The sequence below is a fragment of the Sminthopsis crassicaudata genome, chromosome 4, assembly GCF_048593235.1.
Source record: "Sminthopsis crassicaudata isolate SCR6 chromosome 4, ASM4859323v1, whole genome shotgun sequence".
In the NCBI taxonomy this organism is placed as follows: Eukaryota; Metazoa; Chordata; class Mammalia; order Dasyuromorphia; family Dasyuridae; genus Sminthopsis; species Sminthopsis crassicaudata.
The window spans coordinates 431097126-431114908 of record NC_133620.1 but is presented as its reverse complement, the minus strand read 5'-3'; the positions used below and the strand labels follow the sequence as shown (position 1 = coordinate 431114908).

General features: G+C 35.6%; 1 protein-coding gene across 1 annotated transcript in view; it reads right to left on the bottom strand.

The window, feature by feature from the left end:
* CTTNBP2NL (CTTNBP2 N-terminal like) overlaps positions 1-17783 on the bottom strand; it is a 68073-nt gene that overhangs the window by 10154 nt on the left and 40136 nt on the right. The window contains 1 exon segment of the mRNA XM_074263068.1: positions 5284-5514. Coding sequence (XP_074119169.1) covers positions 5284-5514 — 231 coding nt within the window.

The window sequence follows — 17783 nt, the reverse complement described above, 5'->3', positions numbered from 1 at the left end:
GATTATCGACTCCCTGTTAGCTATTTATGCTTTATCCTTTCTAGTCCAAAGATTACTATCCTTCACTAAAAACAATGAAGTAAAGGGGCAGCTAGGTAGTGCAGTGGATAGATAGAGCACTAGCCCTGACATTAGAAGGACCTGAATTCAAATTTGACCTCAGACACTTAAAACTTCCTAGCTGTGTTGACCCTGGGCAAGTCACTTAACCCCAATTGCCTCAGGAAAAGAAAAAAAAAAAAAAAAGGAGTAAAATATTCAGTAGGTCTGCCTTTTCCCCATCATGTTTTGCTTGTTTGGTCCAATGGCCCTATCCTTGCTGTAAGCCTCTTTTCGCCATTATAATTAAAAATCTCTTCTTATTGTCCTTCAATATAAATATATTTTAAAATCTGAATTGGTTGAGAAATTTTCCTTTGTATTCACACTGGCCTTCTTAGAACTACTCCTTTTCTATGATGGAACTGTTTCCCTTTGATGATTTTATAGAATTTGTTCACAAAATGCTAATTTTCCTTCATCTGAATCCTTTGACCTTGGATGTTCCTAAATCCACAGTGTATATCAAACTCAACATGTGTAGCTTTTTTATTCTTTTCCATAGAACATCCTAAAATGCAGTGGTTATGTCTTTTGAGAGTATTTACTTCAAAATCCAAGTCAATCCAGTACCCAAAATGGCAGAGTGGGCTATGATAACTAAAATAGATGACTTCCTTATTTAAGTAGTCTGCTTAATTATAATATATTAAAAGTTGAAAGGGAATTTAGGTCTAATTCAATCCAAAGCTCTCATTTTACACATAAGAGGATTACGTTTATCCAAGGAGACACATTAAGCATATAGTCCAATTGGAACCCAAAACCAGCTCACCTGACTCTTGGTCCAGTATTAATTTCCCATCATATTTGCATCTCTCAAATTCTACATAACTTATATAAGAATGCAGGAGGCATAAATGAACATATGGCTTTAAAACCCAGGACACTGCCAACATATGATCTGAATGCTGCAAAATAAGGATGCTCAAGCTTGCCTCCAAAAGAGATATGAAAAGAGGCAGTCTGCTTTTTGTACATAGATTAGTAATAGGAGCAATTAAGAAGTGCTCCATAATGTACACCATAGACAAGGCCAGTTTTTCTCTAAAAGATAATGAAGTCCTTGAGCCTCAAACTGGCCCAGAGGAATAAGACAAAGTGCTAAAAGAGTTTTGTGGTAGTTTAAGTACAAAAGCCAACTTGGAAGAGTGAGGAGCTCCTCCCTTTGGCTTGACAACAGAGAGCCCAGGAAGATATGCTGGACTAAGTTCATGCTATGTCCTTGTTCAATAGTTTTTCCATGTTACTGTTAAATAAACCTTTTCTTAAATATTTTATTTGTTTCAATCAGTTAAGATCTACTTTCTCACCTTCCCACTCACTTCTAACCTCCTACTTGAGAACACAGGAAAACCAAAATCCATCATAAACACGTATTTTCAATCGAAACAAATGTTTACATTGGCCACGTTCAAAAATAATTGTCTCCTGCATTCTGAGTTCTTCATTTCTCTATCAGGAGGAGGTGGGGAACATATTTTATCATGAGTCCTCTGAAATCCTGGTTGGCCATTAGGCTGATAAAGAGTTCAGCACAATAGTATTCCATTACATTTATATACCATAATTTGTTCATCTATTCTCCAATTTATGAACACTTCCTCAGAATTCCATTCTTTGTCACTTCAAAAAGCTATAAGTATTTTTTAATAATGTTAGAATTTGCTTTGTTTAGAAATTAATCATTCCCTTAATCTACTCTTCTTTTGATTCCTCCACCCCTTCTTTCTTTCCCTCCTATTTTTCTGTTGAGTAAAATGTATTTTGTCTCTATGTATTTGCCCTTCTTTTGACAAGCTCAGATGAGAGCGAAGTTCAGTTCCCCTGCTTCCTCCTTTTTTGTATGGATGTTTTACCCAGGCATTCTGATAATTCTGATAAAGTTAGATAATATTCTCTTCCCTCCCCTTTCTACCTAGTGTATTCCTCTTCCTCTCTCTTTCCAATCTTTTCTTAAGATCATCAAAACATAGTAGAATCATTCTCAGGTCTTGTCTAATTGGATTTTTTCTATGAACCATCATCTCCATATATTTGGAATGTAAACAGTTTATCCTTGTTTTGCCCTTTATCATTGTACATTCATGTTAACTTTTTTATGCTTTTCTTCACTCCTGTTTGAACTTTAAAGTTTCTTCTATATATATATATATTTTTCAGTCTTTTCACTTTGATTTAATATTTTCTGTTGCCTCATTAAGTCATTAACTTATTTTTGGTCCATTTTAATTTTCAGGGAATTTATTGCTTGGGAAAGATTTTAGGATGTTAGGCCAAGTTGTTAATTCCTTTTCCAATTCTTTCTTCTATAGCTCTTATTTCTTTTCCATTTTATTCTTGAAGTACTCTTATTCCATTTATAAAAATCTCTTCTAGGAATCCCAATTGAGTTTGGATACAAGCGCTTTTCTCGAAGATTTTGCTTCCAGATGTTTTAGAGTCATACTCTCTTCTGTACTCATGTCTTGAGTGTGCCTGCTTCATCATGCTCACCATGGTGCCGATTTTTCTAGCCTACTCTCTGATACTGTACTTAATATCAGGGCTGGGATCTGCCATGCTTCTATAGGGAAGGTCTGGGCTAATCTTGCTGCTGCTTTTTTGGGGTAGTGAGTGTTGTGTTATTCCAGGATATTAGGCTGGGAAACCTGTAAGCTTTTAGTGTTTCTGAGAGCAGAGCGATGGCTGTACCCCAATCTGAACTTTCTTCTTTCTCTTGTACTTGGTCTAAGGCCTCTCTACCTGGGAGTGCTACTTCTCTACACTAGTTCCCTTTTCATTTCACAATTGAAACTGTGATAGGGCACTCTGAGGAGAGGGCAAGTTAGGCCTTGTCTCTGTAGTGGGTCTGAGCCCCCCTTCTGCCTTTATGCATAGCGGGACATCACTCACCTAACAGAACCCCATCCTCAGTGTCTGCAGACTTCCTTTTGTGTCTTCTGATGCTTATCTGGACTTGACAAAAGATTTTTCTGATTTTCCCTGTAAGGATTTCATCTGGTGTATTTTTTCAGTTTGTTCAGAGGAGACTGTGGAAGGGCAACTCACTATACTGGTTCCCAACAACACTATCATCTTGACTTTGACCCCAACCTTTTTGTTTTAATGGGTAGAAGATCTCTAGATATCTCATTCATTTTAATCCCAATCCTGAAAGTCAGCCTAGAGCCTACTATAGTGAGATATGGAAAATTATATAGAATATCAGACTTTTTAATATCAGTTTTGGCTTAACTTTTAATCTTGATGGCTTCTCTGAGAAGGCTCCTCTAAGGGGAGGAAGGGATACAGTAGAAATGGAAGTGATATAAAATCAAATGATGTTAATAAAAATTTTTTTTTAAAAATAAATGTCATAGGCTTCAACCAAAATTATAAGGGAGGATGAAATTTTAAGGAGATATCTAGATTTTACTGTATGATATTCTGGTCAGAAAAGGATCCTTTCTTCATGGCATTAAATATCCAATACAGGAATACAGCTGATGTTTCTGATGCCTGTGTTTTAAGCATGCTGCCTGTCTTCATATTTTGTACTGCCCATCTCCTGTTTTCTTAACATTTTTCTTTACTAACAGTTTTCCTGATAGGAGAATAAAAATTCATGGAGCATGGCTCCAAGGAGGGCTTAGAGACTAGCACAGCTGCTTTGGTGGCTATACTATAACTAAAGTGTATTTGGAAGAGCTTAACTGCTTTCATTTAATAGGGCCCAATGCATGCCTTTAAATTTCACCAGATTTAACACTGTATTTCTTACACTGAAATATGATATTTTAGAATTTGATGTTAATTTTAGACAGTTAACCCTACCCCCACCTCCTCCCTAAACACACAGAAAAGGAGCAGCAAATATTTCTACTGCCACTTCCTTGAATATGTGTCAATCTGGAGCTACTCATTTTCTTGGTTGTCAAGTGAAGATGAAACCATTTGTTGTGCCTTCCTCCTAGAGACTATGAAGGTCTTATTATGTAACGAAATAAAAACACCAAACAAATTCAGCTACCCCCAGCACTACCTGCCCTATAGTGCAGCGTTCATGTTTTTAGGTGTTTTAAAATTTGCCTTTGTAGCTGAATCTAAGGAAAAAGGATGAAGACCAGCTTGGATAAGACCAAGTGTGGCAGTGAAGGAGTTTAAGGCAGGGACTGTCACAGTGACCCTGGGATTCCTGAGCTTTGAGTCACTAAAGTGGTTTCTCCAGGTCCAATGATCTCCCCCTCTGCCCCATGCCTCCTTGTGTTGGTCTAAAGCCAAAATGATACTGAGGAAATGCCGACTCCTGCCAGTACGGGCAACTGAGCAGCCAATGACAACAGACAGGGAATCAGCCCACAGGCCCCAGGATTCCAATGGGATGAGGTCAGAGAAAGCACAGGTCTGCTTTTATGGCAGGCAGTCCATACAACTTGGGGAAAAAAAGTCATTTTTAACAGGCTGGAATTGCCCTAAGGTAATAGTTAGTAGGCACTCTTATAAGCAGGAAAATACAATATAATTCAAAATAGGGAATAAAGGAAAATAATCTATGAGGGAATGTGTATGCATTCATGTATGTTTGTATTTAGGTGACTACTCATGGATTTTATTGGCCACAACTTTCCTCAAATATCTGTAAACCATGCATAGTTATCACTTAAGTAAGCAAACAGAGAACACTCCGTTCACTTACAAACTCTGTCTAGTCTCAGTGGGCTGCCAAAGCTCAGACTGCATCAAGAGCTGGACAAACAGCATTCTAGTGTCACAAGAAGGAATGGTAACTGAATGAACAGGTCCAGCACACTCTCGAATTTCACATTTGGAATAAGAGAATCCTCGCCACCCCCAACTCAAAAAGTTCTATAACCTATTTCAGATTTCAGGAAGACCATGAATTTGGTTGGAAAAAAAAAAATTACATGTTTATTCATACTAATCTCTACGTGAAATTTAGGATTTCTTTCAATCATGAAGAGAAGGTAACAAATGCTATTCTAAGACAGGATTTATTGTTTTCATCAAGCTGTCAAAGGGTCTATAACACAAAGGAGGTTAAGGACCCCTGCTCTAGGTAAACTGAAATTCTTCTAGCCACCTCTAAGGATGCTAACCGGAACTGCTATCAGAGAGTACAGGGTAATACTGAGAGGGTGCCAGCTGGATTTCAATATCACCAGATAACCCAAAGGAACCCACCTTGCGGTGTCGACTTTCGGCAGCGGCCAGCTGGGACAGCATGCGTTCTTGCATGTTTCTGCACTGTTTCATCACCGCCTTCAGAACAGACAGGGGGTGGGGGCTGACAGGTTGCTTATCACCATGATTTTCCTCTTTGAGTGTTTCAAAGTCTCTCTGTAGAGCCATTAAAGGATCACTGATGTTGTATTTTCCATAGCGCTCTTCAATAAAAGTGTCTCTGTGTTGAGCCTGAGAGAAAAACAGAAACACACATGTATATAGAAAATCACCAAATGTTTGCTTAAAAACGTAAAGCAGTAATAATCCAGTTTAAGATAGATGTCAGACAGGTTGGAATTATATAAATTGTGGGTGCCACGGACCTGTTTATTAAGAATCAGATCAGGCTATTTAAATATAGATATCTGAAAACAGACTTGGCCCCTTTCTTCCTGTGTGACTTTGGGCTCAACTTTTCACTTCCATGGGCCTCACTTTCTCCATCTCTAAAGTGAGATAACAGCTAAACAGCCTATCTTACATGGGTACTGTGAGAAAAGTGCTTTGTTAATTGTGGAAATCTGTAAAAATAGAAGCTATTGTTCATGATCACAATGGTGCAGAAGACAAGACCAAGTCAGACATTCTGGGTTCAAATTCCAGTTCTTTCCTATTTCCTTGTTTGCAATATGGGCAAATCATCTGATGTTTCTGGGCTTTAATTTTTCATCTGCAAAATGAGGAGAGATTAGTCTCAATGGTCTCTCTTGTGGCACTTGGGTTCTGTTCTGTCTTACGTAAGTTACTTGTGTAGTTGTGCACAGTGCCTGGCACAGGAGAAATGTAATAAGTGCTTGTTGAATTGAATTCTCATTTTCACCAGGAATGCTGGTTTTACTCCTATCATTCTATCTTCTTCTATCTTTACACATACGTATATATCCTTATATTTTTAAATGAACTGAATTCACATTGATGAAACACATTAAGAACTAAACAGAATTAAGAAAAGTAACAATTTAAAAAAAAATTATAATACCATCATATGATGAAAAGCAATAATAACTTTTTAGGGCATTTCAGAAAAAGCACAAAGTTAAAATATGGTTCTGGAAACACAAAAATCATAGAAATAAGCTTTGCTGTAAAAGACAGTCATCAATATTCAATTATATAAATCCTCGTCCATTTCTCTATTTCACCAGAATTTACCATATCTTTATACCACTGCCCACAAACAGGAAACCATTTGTAAGAAAGGGAAATCCACAACTAAAAAGCTATGAAGATGAGATTTTAATGAAAACCATTATTTCCTTCTTTGTCACCCTCTCCCCCGGAAAATAAAACAAACATGACACGTTTCTTGCAATAGTTTCACAACTATTTGTGTAGCCTCTACATACTTGAAGAACAAAAGGACATTTATATATTGATTGCAAATAATGTGACCAGAATGCTACCTAAAATTTTTCTTGTACCTAAAGAGAAACAGGTCTTCGATGAAGATACTTTTTGACAATTATAAAGTAAACTATGACTAATTTGGACTCATGGGGGAATTAGCTCCTTCCTCCAAAGAGCTAATCAGAGTTTTTTTAAAAGCTGCTATAAAAGGCTCCCCTACTTTTACTTCAATGACTATGACTTAACAAGAATCCCTTTGATAACATTCCTAGGAAATGGTAATCCAGGCTCAGCTTTTAGGCCTCCAATGAAATGGAGAAATGGAACCCACCTCCTCCCAAGGGATCCTAGTGTATTTTTGGAAGGTGCTAATTATTAGGAAGTTTTTCTTTAAATCATACTTAAATCTTATTTCTCTGCAACTGTCACTAAGTTCTGCCCTCTGAAACCAAACTAAACATTTTTAGCCTTTTTTACAGGAGAGGCCTTCGAACACTTGAAGATAACTGTCATATCTACTGTAAGTTTTCTCCATTCTAAATAGCCTCAGTTTCTTCAAATGACAAGTTTTACTACTACTACTACTATGACAAGTTTTCTAGTCCTCCCATCATCTTGAGAACCCTGCTCTAGATAAGCTTATACTAGCCTATGTATTTATCCACATGTGATGCCTGAAAACTGCAGACTGTATTCTAGGATGACTGGACCTGAGCATAAAAAGGAATTACTTCCCTCATACTGGAAACTGCTTTTCTTCATATAGCCTAAGATAGTATCAGCTCTGTCAGAGGCCACACTGTTGACTGGTAATGAGTACGCTAAAATACAGTAAAAATCAATCAGAAGATTAAGAGCCATGATGAAAAAACATGAGGCATTGTAACCTGACCAAATTTTGGTCTTAGGGACAAGTTAATCCTATTCCACAATTTGTGATGATGCCTTTAGAGTAGATGAATAGAACTTAGGAATTCTGACTTTCATATGCTTACATGACCATGTTATTAGAAATCTTTGAATGATATGATGATCTTACCATGTAATTTCTTTTACTAGAGATTTGGAGAATAGAATGTTAGTGATCATCTTCCCTCCTCTTCCAGTTATTTTTTAAAAATTAAAGCCTTTTATTTTCAAAACATATGCATGGATAAATTTTCAACATTAACCTTTGCAAACGTTCCAAATTTTTCCTTCTTTCCTCCCATACTTCCTCCCCCTAGATGACAAGTAATTCAATATATGTTAAACATGTGCAATTTTTCTACAACTCTCATGCTGTACAAGAAAAATCAGATCAAAAAGGAAAAAATAAGAAAGAATATAAAATGCAAGCAAACAACAAAAAGAGTGAAAATGCTATGTTGTAAACCACACTCAGTTCCCACAGTACTTTCTCTGGGTGTAGCTGGCTCTCTTCATCACAATGAGAATCATTCATGATTCAACAATCATCTCATTGTTGAAAAGAGCCAGGTCCATCAGAATTGAATAATCATCTTTTTAACTTTAACTTAAATGGGTATATTTTTAGAAAAAGAGAAAAAAGATCCTGGCATTGCAAAAAGCAAGATAGGATTATCTCTTTTCCAGTTACAAATTACATAGACAAACTCCAACAATTATCTAAATCACTGTCAAAGAACCACACAGATACATGGGGTGAGAGGTGAGGGAGAAAATAAAAGATAAACACACACCACCCCCCGAATTAGCTACCAAGGGTAATGTGTTTTCTCCCTACATCAAAGCAGGGCTCTAAGTAATATAAGAACTGGATCAGAAAAGTTCTTAACTCTTCTAGTTTGCTTACTGGTCAACTGGCTTCTTATTTTTCAACAACAACATTTCAGATCTTTTGAAGAGAGATAACAAAGTACTAGATCAACAACCCACAATTGGACAAATGGAAGCTTGCAAGCACATAAACTGCTGAAAATGAGTATGTATCTCCTGAGGCAGAAGCAAGATCATCTTGTCAACTGTGTCATCTTACAGAGAATTTTCTTTGAAAGCAGTGATACTAAAAATAATCTTAATTCTAAGAATGATATTCACTTTGTAGATGAGGCCTTTGATTCTTTCATGAGTCAAAGATTTAAGGCTAAAGTTCCACTGATGATTAATGGCTTTATTAATCAGATTAATAAACTGAGGTCTGGTACATACTCAGTAGATGAGGAATTCAAATTCAGATCCCTGACTCTAAAGCAAACCAACACTATTTCTATTTTTTCCATGCAAGCATGTTTTCCCAAAGGGCTGATCACTCCCTGCCTATGTCACCTCATCTTGTAGAACAAAGAACTGTTCCTTGGTTATCATATGCTCTCAGAACATAACTGCCACAACTACTAAGAATTAAGAGGCACCTTATGGCCATTAGTAGGTACTGTAGATAGGAAAGAAATTTTACAAAAGGAAGAGAGTTTAACCAACTCATTTTCCTAATTTGTGAAAAAGTCACTCCATATCTGGGATGAACTGGCAAGGATATGCTAATTTGTTGGAAAATCCTGGATTTTTTTCAGAGTAAAATATATCCCACAGGATATTTGATACTGGATCCACAGAAAAGTTGTCTCTCAATTTTGAGTGTATGTACAACTTCTTTAAAAACCAATCATATAATTTAATAAGCATAATGGTATTACCAGTAATATATGAAGAGAAGCTTCTCTGGGAACTCTGTTGTTAGGTTGTCTGTTTTCTGTTAGAGTACTTACATAGTAATTAGATAAATCACTTGCACAGTAATTAGAAGTTACATGAAATTGGTGGCTTTGCATATAAATGAAAAAGAACCTGTAGAAAAAAATCTAAAAATTACTTGTAGGATTTTCATTCTTGGGATTTCATCCCCTAAAAAACTCAATCATTTTGAATACACCCTCAGATCCAAGACAAGAATGGTAAAATGAAAACAAGAGACTGAACAATAACATATGTTTTTTTTTTTAATTTACAATTTTTATAAATCAGATCATTTACAGAGCAAAACCAAATCAAGCCAGTTGAAAATGAGTTTAGCAGCAGGACATAATCATTGTCTTGATAAGAAAATTTGATATAGTGGGAGAGCTCTAGATTATTCAGTTGTCCTGATTCTATCACTTATTGTTTTTTGATTCTGAACAAGTGATTTCACTTGTTAGTATTCTCATTAAAATCATTAAAAAAATGATTAGACTATATGAATCTCTAGGGTCTTTTCTTTCCAGCTTTCCCATCCTGTAAAATAGGGATAATAATAACACTATCCTCATAGGGTTGCTGTGAAGATCAATTGAGACAATAATGTTATAGTACGTTGTCAACCTAAAAAGCATTCTATAAATGTTAGCTGATATTATTTTGTAATTATGCTATCTATTACTACCCACTATCATCTCAGGTCAATTTAAAAGAAAGTTCAAGAGCTTATATTCAAGATTTCAAGTTTCAAGTTTTAAAATTTCAATGATTTTTTTTTTTTGGCTTTTTCATCAATAGGAAATATTTTCCAGGTAGCTTTGGATTTTTTCCCACTGTTTTAGTAATGAAATTAAACTGACTTCTTGCTATATTTTACTTTCATCTCAATGCTAATTTACAATATTGCTGAAAAAGAAATATATAACTTGTCAGAAAATAAGAATAATCCTTAATTTCAGACAAGAGAAAAATAATTGGCTGGTTAGAGTTTCAAAGAGAGTGGTTATTACTATGGCAGACAAGACACACTAATTATCTATTACTCATTTCTTTTTCTGTCATAAACTGAATGAAATATATTACTGATGAAAACTTCCCATCCAATGATATTATATGCAAGTTCTGCATTTTGTAGGCCAGCTGTCTAGCAGTTTCAAGACTGCTATTACTAACTATGGAAGAAAGTCTGAAGGACACTTATTCCATATAATATCACACAAAGAGCATGTATTCCAATCCTATAGCAAGAAAAAAAATACTTTAAGTAAACCAAAAAAAGGTATGTATGATTTCAAATTCAAAGAGCTACAGTCAACACTTATTCTACTGGGGAAACATTGAATTGATGGTAGATCATGCAATGTTCATTTTTAGGAAATTAGGCTACCATAAATGTAGCCTAATTTATGTACCATAAATGTGGTTAGGGTGGAGCTTTGCCATTTATGAAATGATTCTAAGATGAAGTCACCTATAAAAATATCACATCAACAAAATAAATACCATGGGCTCTCTCAAACTTCAGCTAAACTGTCTTTAATCTAGGGGCCAAAATTGTACATTACCCAAGTTTATTTTTGTTTTGTAACCACAGGCTATTAAATCCACAGATAATTCATTCATTGTTAAGTAATTTACTCTCTGGCCTTTCTGATAAACCATAAATAGCTATCTCAAAAAAATGAACAAAGCAATTACTCTGAATACAGATGGCAATAATGTCATGAAAACAGCATTTGTTATTGAAAGCCCTTTATCATTAAAAAAAAAAAAAAAAAAAAAAAAAAAGGTAGTGGGTTTTCATGCTCAACAATCATGACAACTGGAAAAGTTAATACCTTTCAATGGACCTTTTCCATCATACCTATGAAAATGCTCACAAAAGGTACAAAGATAGTATAAAGCTGACAAGTGGAAAAGATTTTTAATACAATTAAAAATATAAGTCTAAGAATTCTTAAGTATTTCAGTGGATCTGTGACGTCTTTAGTGTGAGTATTCCTTCTGCCCACAGACATGACAACCTCTCTGTCTGACTTGTGGGATTCTTGTCCAGGTTTTCCTGAAGCAGTTTAATAGAGTAATCACCAATAAAAGAGACCTTTCTATGTTCTTTTTAATATTTTGTGAACATTGCTATTACATGTGGGATATCTATCTGATCTCTCTTCAGCTTGTTTTCTGATCAGACACATCCTTGACACTTTCACTTGGAAAATCTCTCCCAATAAGAGATGGACAAAAGAGATGTGCACACTAGAGAGTAGACCCTGATCCCTGGTTTCAGAGGTTGGATTGGAATGTGACTCTTCCTAACTCTGAGGCCAGATCTCTGCCAACCATGCCAATCTACCACTCCTTGTCTTGTAAGCCACTTTTTTTTAAGGAGAGCTTTGAGAGTAGTATTCTATAGTTAAATCAATACTCTATGTGTAGCATATGGTCTTTTTGCCTAGTTTATATGAATGCACTCAGTATATATATATAGGGTATGGTGAAGATGGGACTTTTCATTGACTATATTGTTTTTATATACTCTATTCTTTCCCCACTTTTATTTTCCACAGATTTGTGACTTAATATTCTATCCCCCCAAAAAATTGTGTACAATTAAATTTATTTCTGAATTCTCTATTCCATTTTTATTCAATTTCTATACAAGTTCTTTGAAATACATTATGCAATATATAAAATATAATATACACTATATAATAGCTATACATTTTCTGTAGGGATCTTGGTTCTATAATGGTACCAAAGCATCATAGACCTAAAGCTGGAAGAGACTCTAAGAGACCATTGGAGCCAAGAGAGGTCAAAGTTCTCGTCCAAAATCATCTATTTTAATGTAAAATTAAAATCACATAAACAAGTTGCCCCCTCCACTCTTTCTTCAGTTTAAGAAAAAAAAATCTACTCCTAGATATTCTTGTCCTAATTTCCATACAGGGGAGTGAGGTGAGGCTGAGGCCTGGCTGGGCATATTCAGCATGATAAACGACTAAGGGATTCAGGAGAGGGCTATGTAGAGGTGAGTTTGTTCATCAAAGAGAAGAGGAGAGTGGCTAATGAAGGGGAGATGGCCTGGAGAGAACTGAATGGTCAAAGGACAGGAGGTCATAGAGAGGATGAAGAGCAGGGTTACATAAGGGAAGGCAGAGGGAGGGGTGAAAAGTTACTAGGTTAGGATTAGATAAAGGGATCTAGGAATTCCTGAATGTGGAGATGTTGCATTTTTAGGTGATAACAGGATCAAGGGTTTATGTTATTTTTGTGTGTGGCTGAGGGTGGGTGGACTGCTCATGGAAGGTAAGTTCTGTAACTGAGTGTTAGAGTAGAGAGAATCAACATATATGTTAGAGTTCCCTAGGATGAGGGCAGGAATTAAGGAGAGAAAAATTCTAAGTCAGATAGCGAATTCCCTGAGGAAGGAAGAGGATCTGTAGACAATAGCAGCCAGAAGTTTGGGAGGTAGATATGAATAGCATGAATCTCAAAGGAAGAGAAGTTCCTGAGTAAAGGAGGAAGGAGAAGGGCCTAGAAATGGCAATGGGGAACAAAGAGCATTCCAACAGTCTTCTACCTCAATCAAGTGAGCTGAGAGAAGGTACAGCCAGAGTGAAAGGGGGTAGGGAGGCTCTGTCATCAGGAGGAAGTCAAGTTTCAGGAAGAGTTAATAGGTAGAAGGTCTGGATGAGGAAGACTCAAAATGAATGGAAATTTGTGGCCTAAGGAGCAGACATTTCCAGAGGGCACAGTGAAAGGACTAGCAGAGTTGGGATGAGAAAGTTGAGGAGGATGGGAGTGAAATATCAGGTGGTAGAGAGTATGGAATGATGATCTATAAAATATAACTTTAAAGAATGCTTATGCTGAATGGTATAGTCTGTATCCATTCATTGATAACATACTGCTTTAATGATATTTCTTTCACTGCTTTTTGTATTATTTAACTTTTCTGATATCTATATGCACCTTATCTCTATCATAAGTTCCCTGCAGAGGATTTTGCATATAATAGGCATTCTTTAATTGATCTCTCTTTTCCCTAACACTTTCCCCAAGATTTCACACCAGGATAGCACAATCCACATAGGGAAGCAGTAATTATCAACAGGAGTTCACTTTAATGTTGGTAATTTACTATTCATTTAGCAAATGTATCTGGATAGTTTAAAGAGAGATTTTAAAAAATAAAGCATGATCCACAGACACCCCTTCTGGGGTCAGTATGCAGTGGTAGATGCTTTCTAAGCTACTGTTTACCTTAAGAACAAAAATATAATAGCATACTTAAAACCCAATAATAATAGTCTAATGAATAATGTATACAATAGATAAGTGCTATATGATACTTTTGAAATGGTGAATTCAACCCAAATTTCTTCTCATGAAACAACATGGTTGCTGGAGGTAAGGAATTAAGATGGTAGCACTCTAGAGCTGCAGTCACTTAGACTTGAGTTCAAAGCATACCTCAGTAATAACTTCATGAGATAAATAACGACAAGTCATTGTACTTCTCTTAATCTGTATATCTAAAATAAGGATAACAACAGCACCTCCCTCCTCACTGGGTTTTTGTGATATTCAAATGAGATAACATAATAAAATGTTTAGTAAATAAGATAGTTCCATCTATGTAAATGCTAGATACTATTGCTATTATTTTTATTAAGCATTCATGGTTCACAGAATCAGTAAGAACACCTAAAGGAATGGAAAGGTGAACATATATGCTCTTAACAGGTCAGATTCCTAGGATTCAGTTAGAACTCACTTGAAAGATCATCTAGTTGAACCTTCTCTTATCATGAAATTCTTTTGTTTTCTTTCTGGTGAGGTCTGGTAAATAACCAAAGGGAGGCAAACCAAAGGCAGAGGTTGCCTCCCTTTAAGGAGAAGTTAGGATTTCTAAGTATGATTCTGACACAAGAGTTCCTCTTCCTCATTTTTTGTCCTCACATAAAATATTCTTGAAAGTATAATAGAAGACAGTGAAGATCTACAATTTGATTATTGGATATTTATCTACTTTGCAACTTTTTAGAAACACTCATTAAAAAAAGTAAATTTGATACATAAGAACTCTATAAGAGTTATAAGAGCACTAATACTGGTTTGTACTTTTCCCCACAGTAAAATAAATGACTAATGTCTCACAGAGACAACTATAGGGTCACAAGTCATATATTTTAAAATAGAAAACTATCATCCACAATGTTTTACAAGCAAAATAAATTCTGTATCTTAGGAATATTTGGTTTATGGGTACACAGTATTTGAGATCATCCTTACAGCAAAGAATGAGGAAAATAGCCTATGCTTATATAACCATTTTCTAAACCGTTATATCAAAGGTTAGGGCAAAACTAAACACAACTTATTTGATCAGAAATTTCAAAGTCGAGTTCCTTACATATATAAGGAAAAGGAAGGAAAAGGCCAACCCTGGAAGTGGGTGGGTTGTAGAGGATAAATAAGATTATCAGCAGTTTAATGAATCACAGGAAACACCACAAAGTTGATTGTGAGTACAGATACAAGAAGAGGAAAACAACCAAATAACTCAAACCAGTTAAGTTCAGTATTAATGAGTATCAGCCCACTAATTTGGACAATGTCTAATATTTGGAGTAATAATTTTTGAAATATCTTCAACAGAAATAATCAAGTTGGTATATTTAAATAGTGTAGAAGCCAGTCTCATTGGAGCTGGAAAGTACTCTAGAGCGAATGTAGTCCAATTTGTTCCAAAACAAGAATCTTTTTTATTGTACCCAACAAATGGCCATACAGACTGCTTAGAAATCTACAGTTGGGAAAGTCCAGTATTACCTTAAGCATCCCATTCAATTTTTGGATCCTTAAAGACTAAATCCCAATATTCAATCAGCTCTAGTGGCTCCCTATCACTTTTAGGAACAAATGTAATTTCCATCCAAAGTCCTTTACAACATGGTGATACCTCCTCCTTTTGCAGTCTTCCCTGCCCCATGTACTCGTGAGATACAGTGACATTGTACACAATACATTCCATTTCTGGATTCTAAGCATTTATAATAACCATCCCTTATGACTGGAATTCTTTCCTTCTTCATGTCTGCTTCCTGGCTTCCTTTCTACCTTCCACAAGAAGTCTTTCCTGATCCTCCTTAACTCTAGTGTCTTCCCTTTGTTGATTAAATCCAGTTTATTTGTCCTGTATAAATTTTGTCTGTACTTGGTTGTTTGGATGGTGTGAGCCCCATTTGACTGTGAACTCCTTGAGAACAGGGACTGCCTCTTGCCTTTCTTTATAATCCAAGTGCTTAGGCACAATACCAGTCACGTAGTAAGTACTTAATAAATGCTGACTATAAACTAGTATTTTCATACCCTCTCCAATAATAATCATTTCTATTTTTGGTCATCCTTATGAATTTGCTGAATATGAGGTGAAACATTAGAATTGTTTCAATTTTCATTAATGATGTGTGGCCATCTTTTATATAGCTTATAATAGTTTGCAATTCTTCTCTTGAGAACTTTTTATTCATATCCTCTGGCTGACTTTCTATGGAAAATGGTTCTTGGCCTTATAGTTTGTTAATCCTTTAAAAATCTTGGATATCAGATGCTTATCAGAGATATGATACCGACTTTTATTCCCTTTGTTCAATTTACCTTTTTATCCTCAATTGCATTAATCTTGTTTGTGCAAAAGCTTTTCAATTTAATGTAATCAAAACAATTTATTTTGTCTTTTATTATGCCTATATAGTGTATGGAGATCTAGCCACAGTTATAAAAAAAAAAACAAAAAAAAACAAACCTGATCTCCTAACCTATATATATATTTAAAATAATGTGGCCTTTTATATTCAGGTTGCATATTCATTGAGCTTATTGTGGTACAAAGCTCTTGGTCTAAACCTAATTGCTGCCAAATTATTCTCATTTTCTCAGCAATTCTTTAAAACAGGGAATATTTTCCCAAGATATTCCTCAGGTTTATGAAGCACTAGCTTCTTGAGCTGGATTGTTTGATTCTTGCTTCTCTACTCTGTTCCACAGATCTATTTTCTCACTAGATTTTTTTTTTTCTATTTTAATCAATATATTTTGTTTTTACAATTCTTAATTACACATATATGTGACCAGCTTTCTCTATTCAAGGAGTCATCCTTTGTAACAAAGAATAAAAAAAGAGATAATAAAAGCAGTACCCTGAAGCTAACCAAGCCATCAACTGGGACAGACAGTATGCAGTAATCCATACCTATAGTTCCCTACTCATCCAATGAAGGGTTAGGGTTCATTTTCTCTTTTTCAGGGCTAATCTTGGTCATGAGATTATTATTATTATACTGGCTCAATCCAAAAGTAAGCAAAAGAAAAATGTAATTCCAGCTATCTCAACACCATGAACTTTGGTAAGCTGAACTTGACTAATGCCACCATTAACTATAATCACAGTAATAGTGATAATAACACCAACTACTGGCATTTATAGTGATTTTAAATTTATAGGGCACTTAACATACATTATTTAATTCAATGACTGCATTAGATGGTTTCTGGATTCCCTTCCAGCTGTAAGTTGATGATGCCATGAGATAGTTCCTACAAATATCTCTTCTCGATGAACAAACATTCAGAGATGAAGAGACTTACTTAATTCAAGAGCTGGAACATGTTGGAGGCAAGAACTCTGGCTTTCCTGACTCTAAGTCCATCACTATTCATTCTGCTAGGTTGACTTTCAGTCTAAATAATCCCTGAATTAAGATTTTCCTCAACTTTATAGCAAAAAAGAGAACCAATCTATTTGTGAATATGTGCTGGACTTCAGATAAGGATAAAGAGGAAGAATTAGGGGTAGAACAGAAGAGAAATTGGGAAAATTTGGTATTCTCCCTTTTCCATGAAGTAGTTGCAACACAGTTAAGGAAATCTAGTTTTAAAAAGGACAAGGATAGGAACAAAAAAATGAAGGGTCTCTTAAAAAGTTGATTCTTAGGGTCAGCTAAGTGGTGCAGTGGATAGAGCATCAGCCCTGAATTCAGGAGGACCTGAGTTCAAATCTGGTCTCAGACACTTAACACTTCCTGGCTGTGTGATCCTGGGCAAGTCACTTAACCCTAGCCTCAAAAAAAAAAAAAAAAAAAAAAAAAGAGTTGATTCTTTCCCAGTCATTTGTGTTTTTATAAAAAAGATTTCCATTGTTGTTTGACAGTACGGTATGTACATCTATACTTCTATATACATCTATAGTACATCTTCAATAGTTCATGTAGGAGTTAAAATTACTAATGACAGGGATAAATGAGGCTGCCAGAGGGAAAGGGATCAGGAACCGGCAGAGAAATTTCTGTACGGAAAAGAGCCAGTAGTTATCTTTCTGGGAAGCATCCAAGGAAAGAAATAGCGCT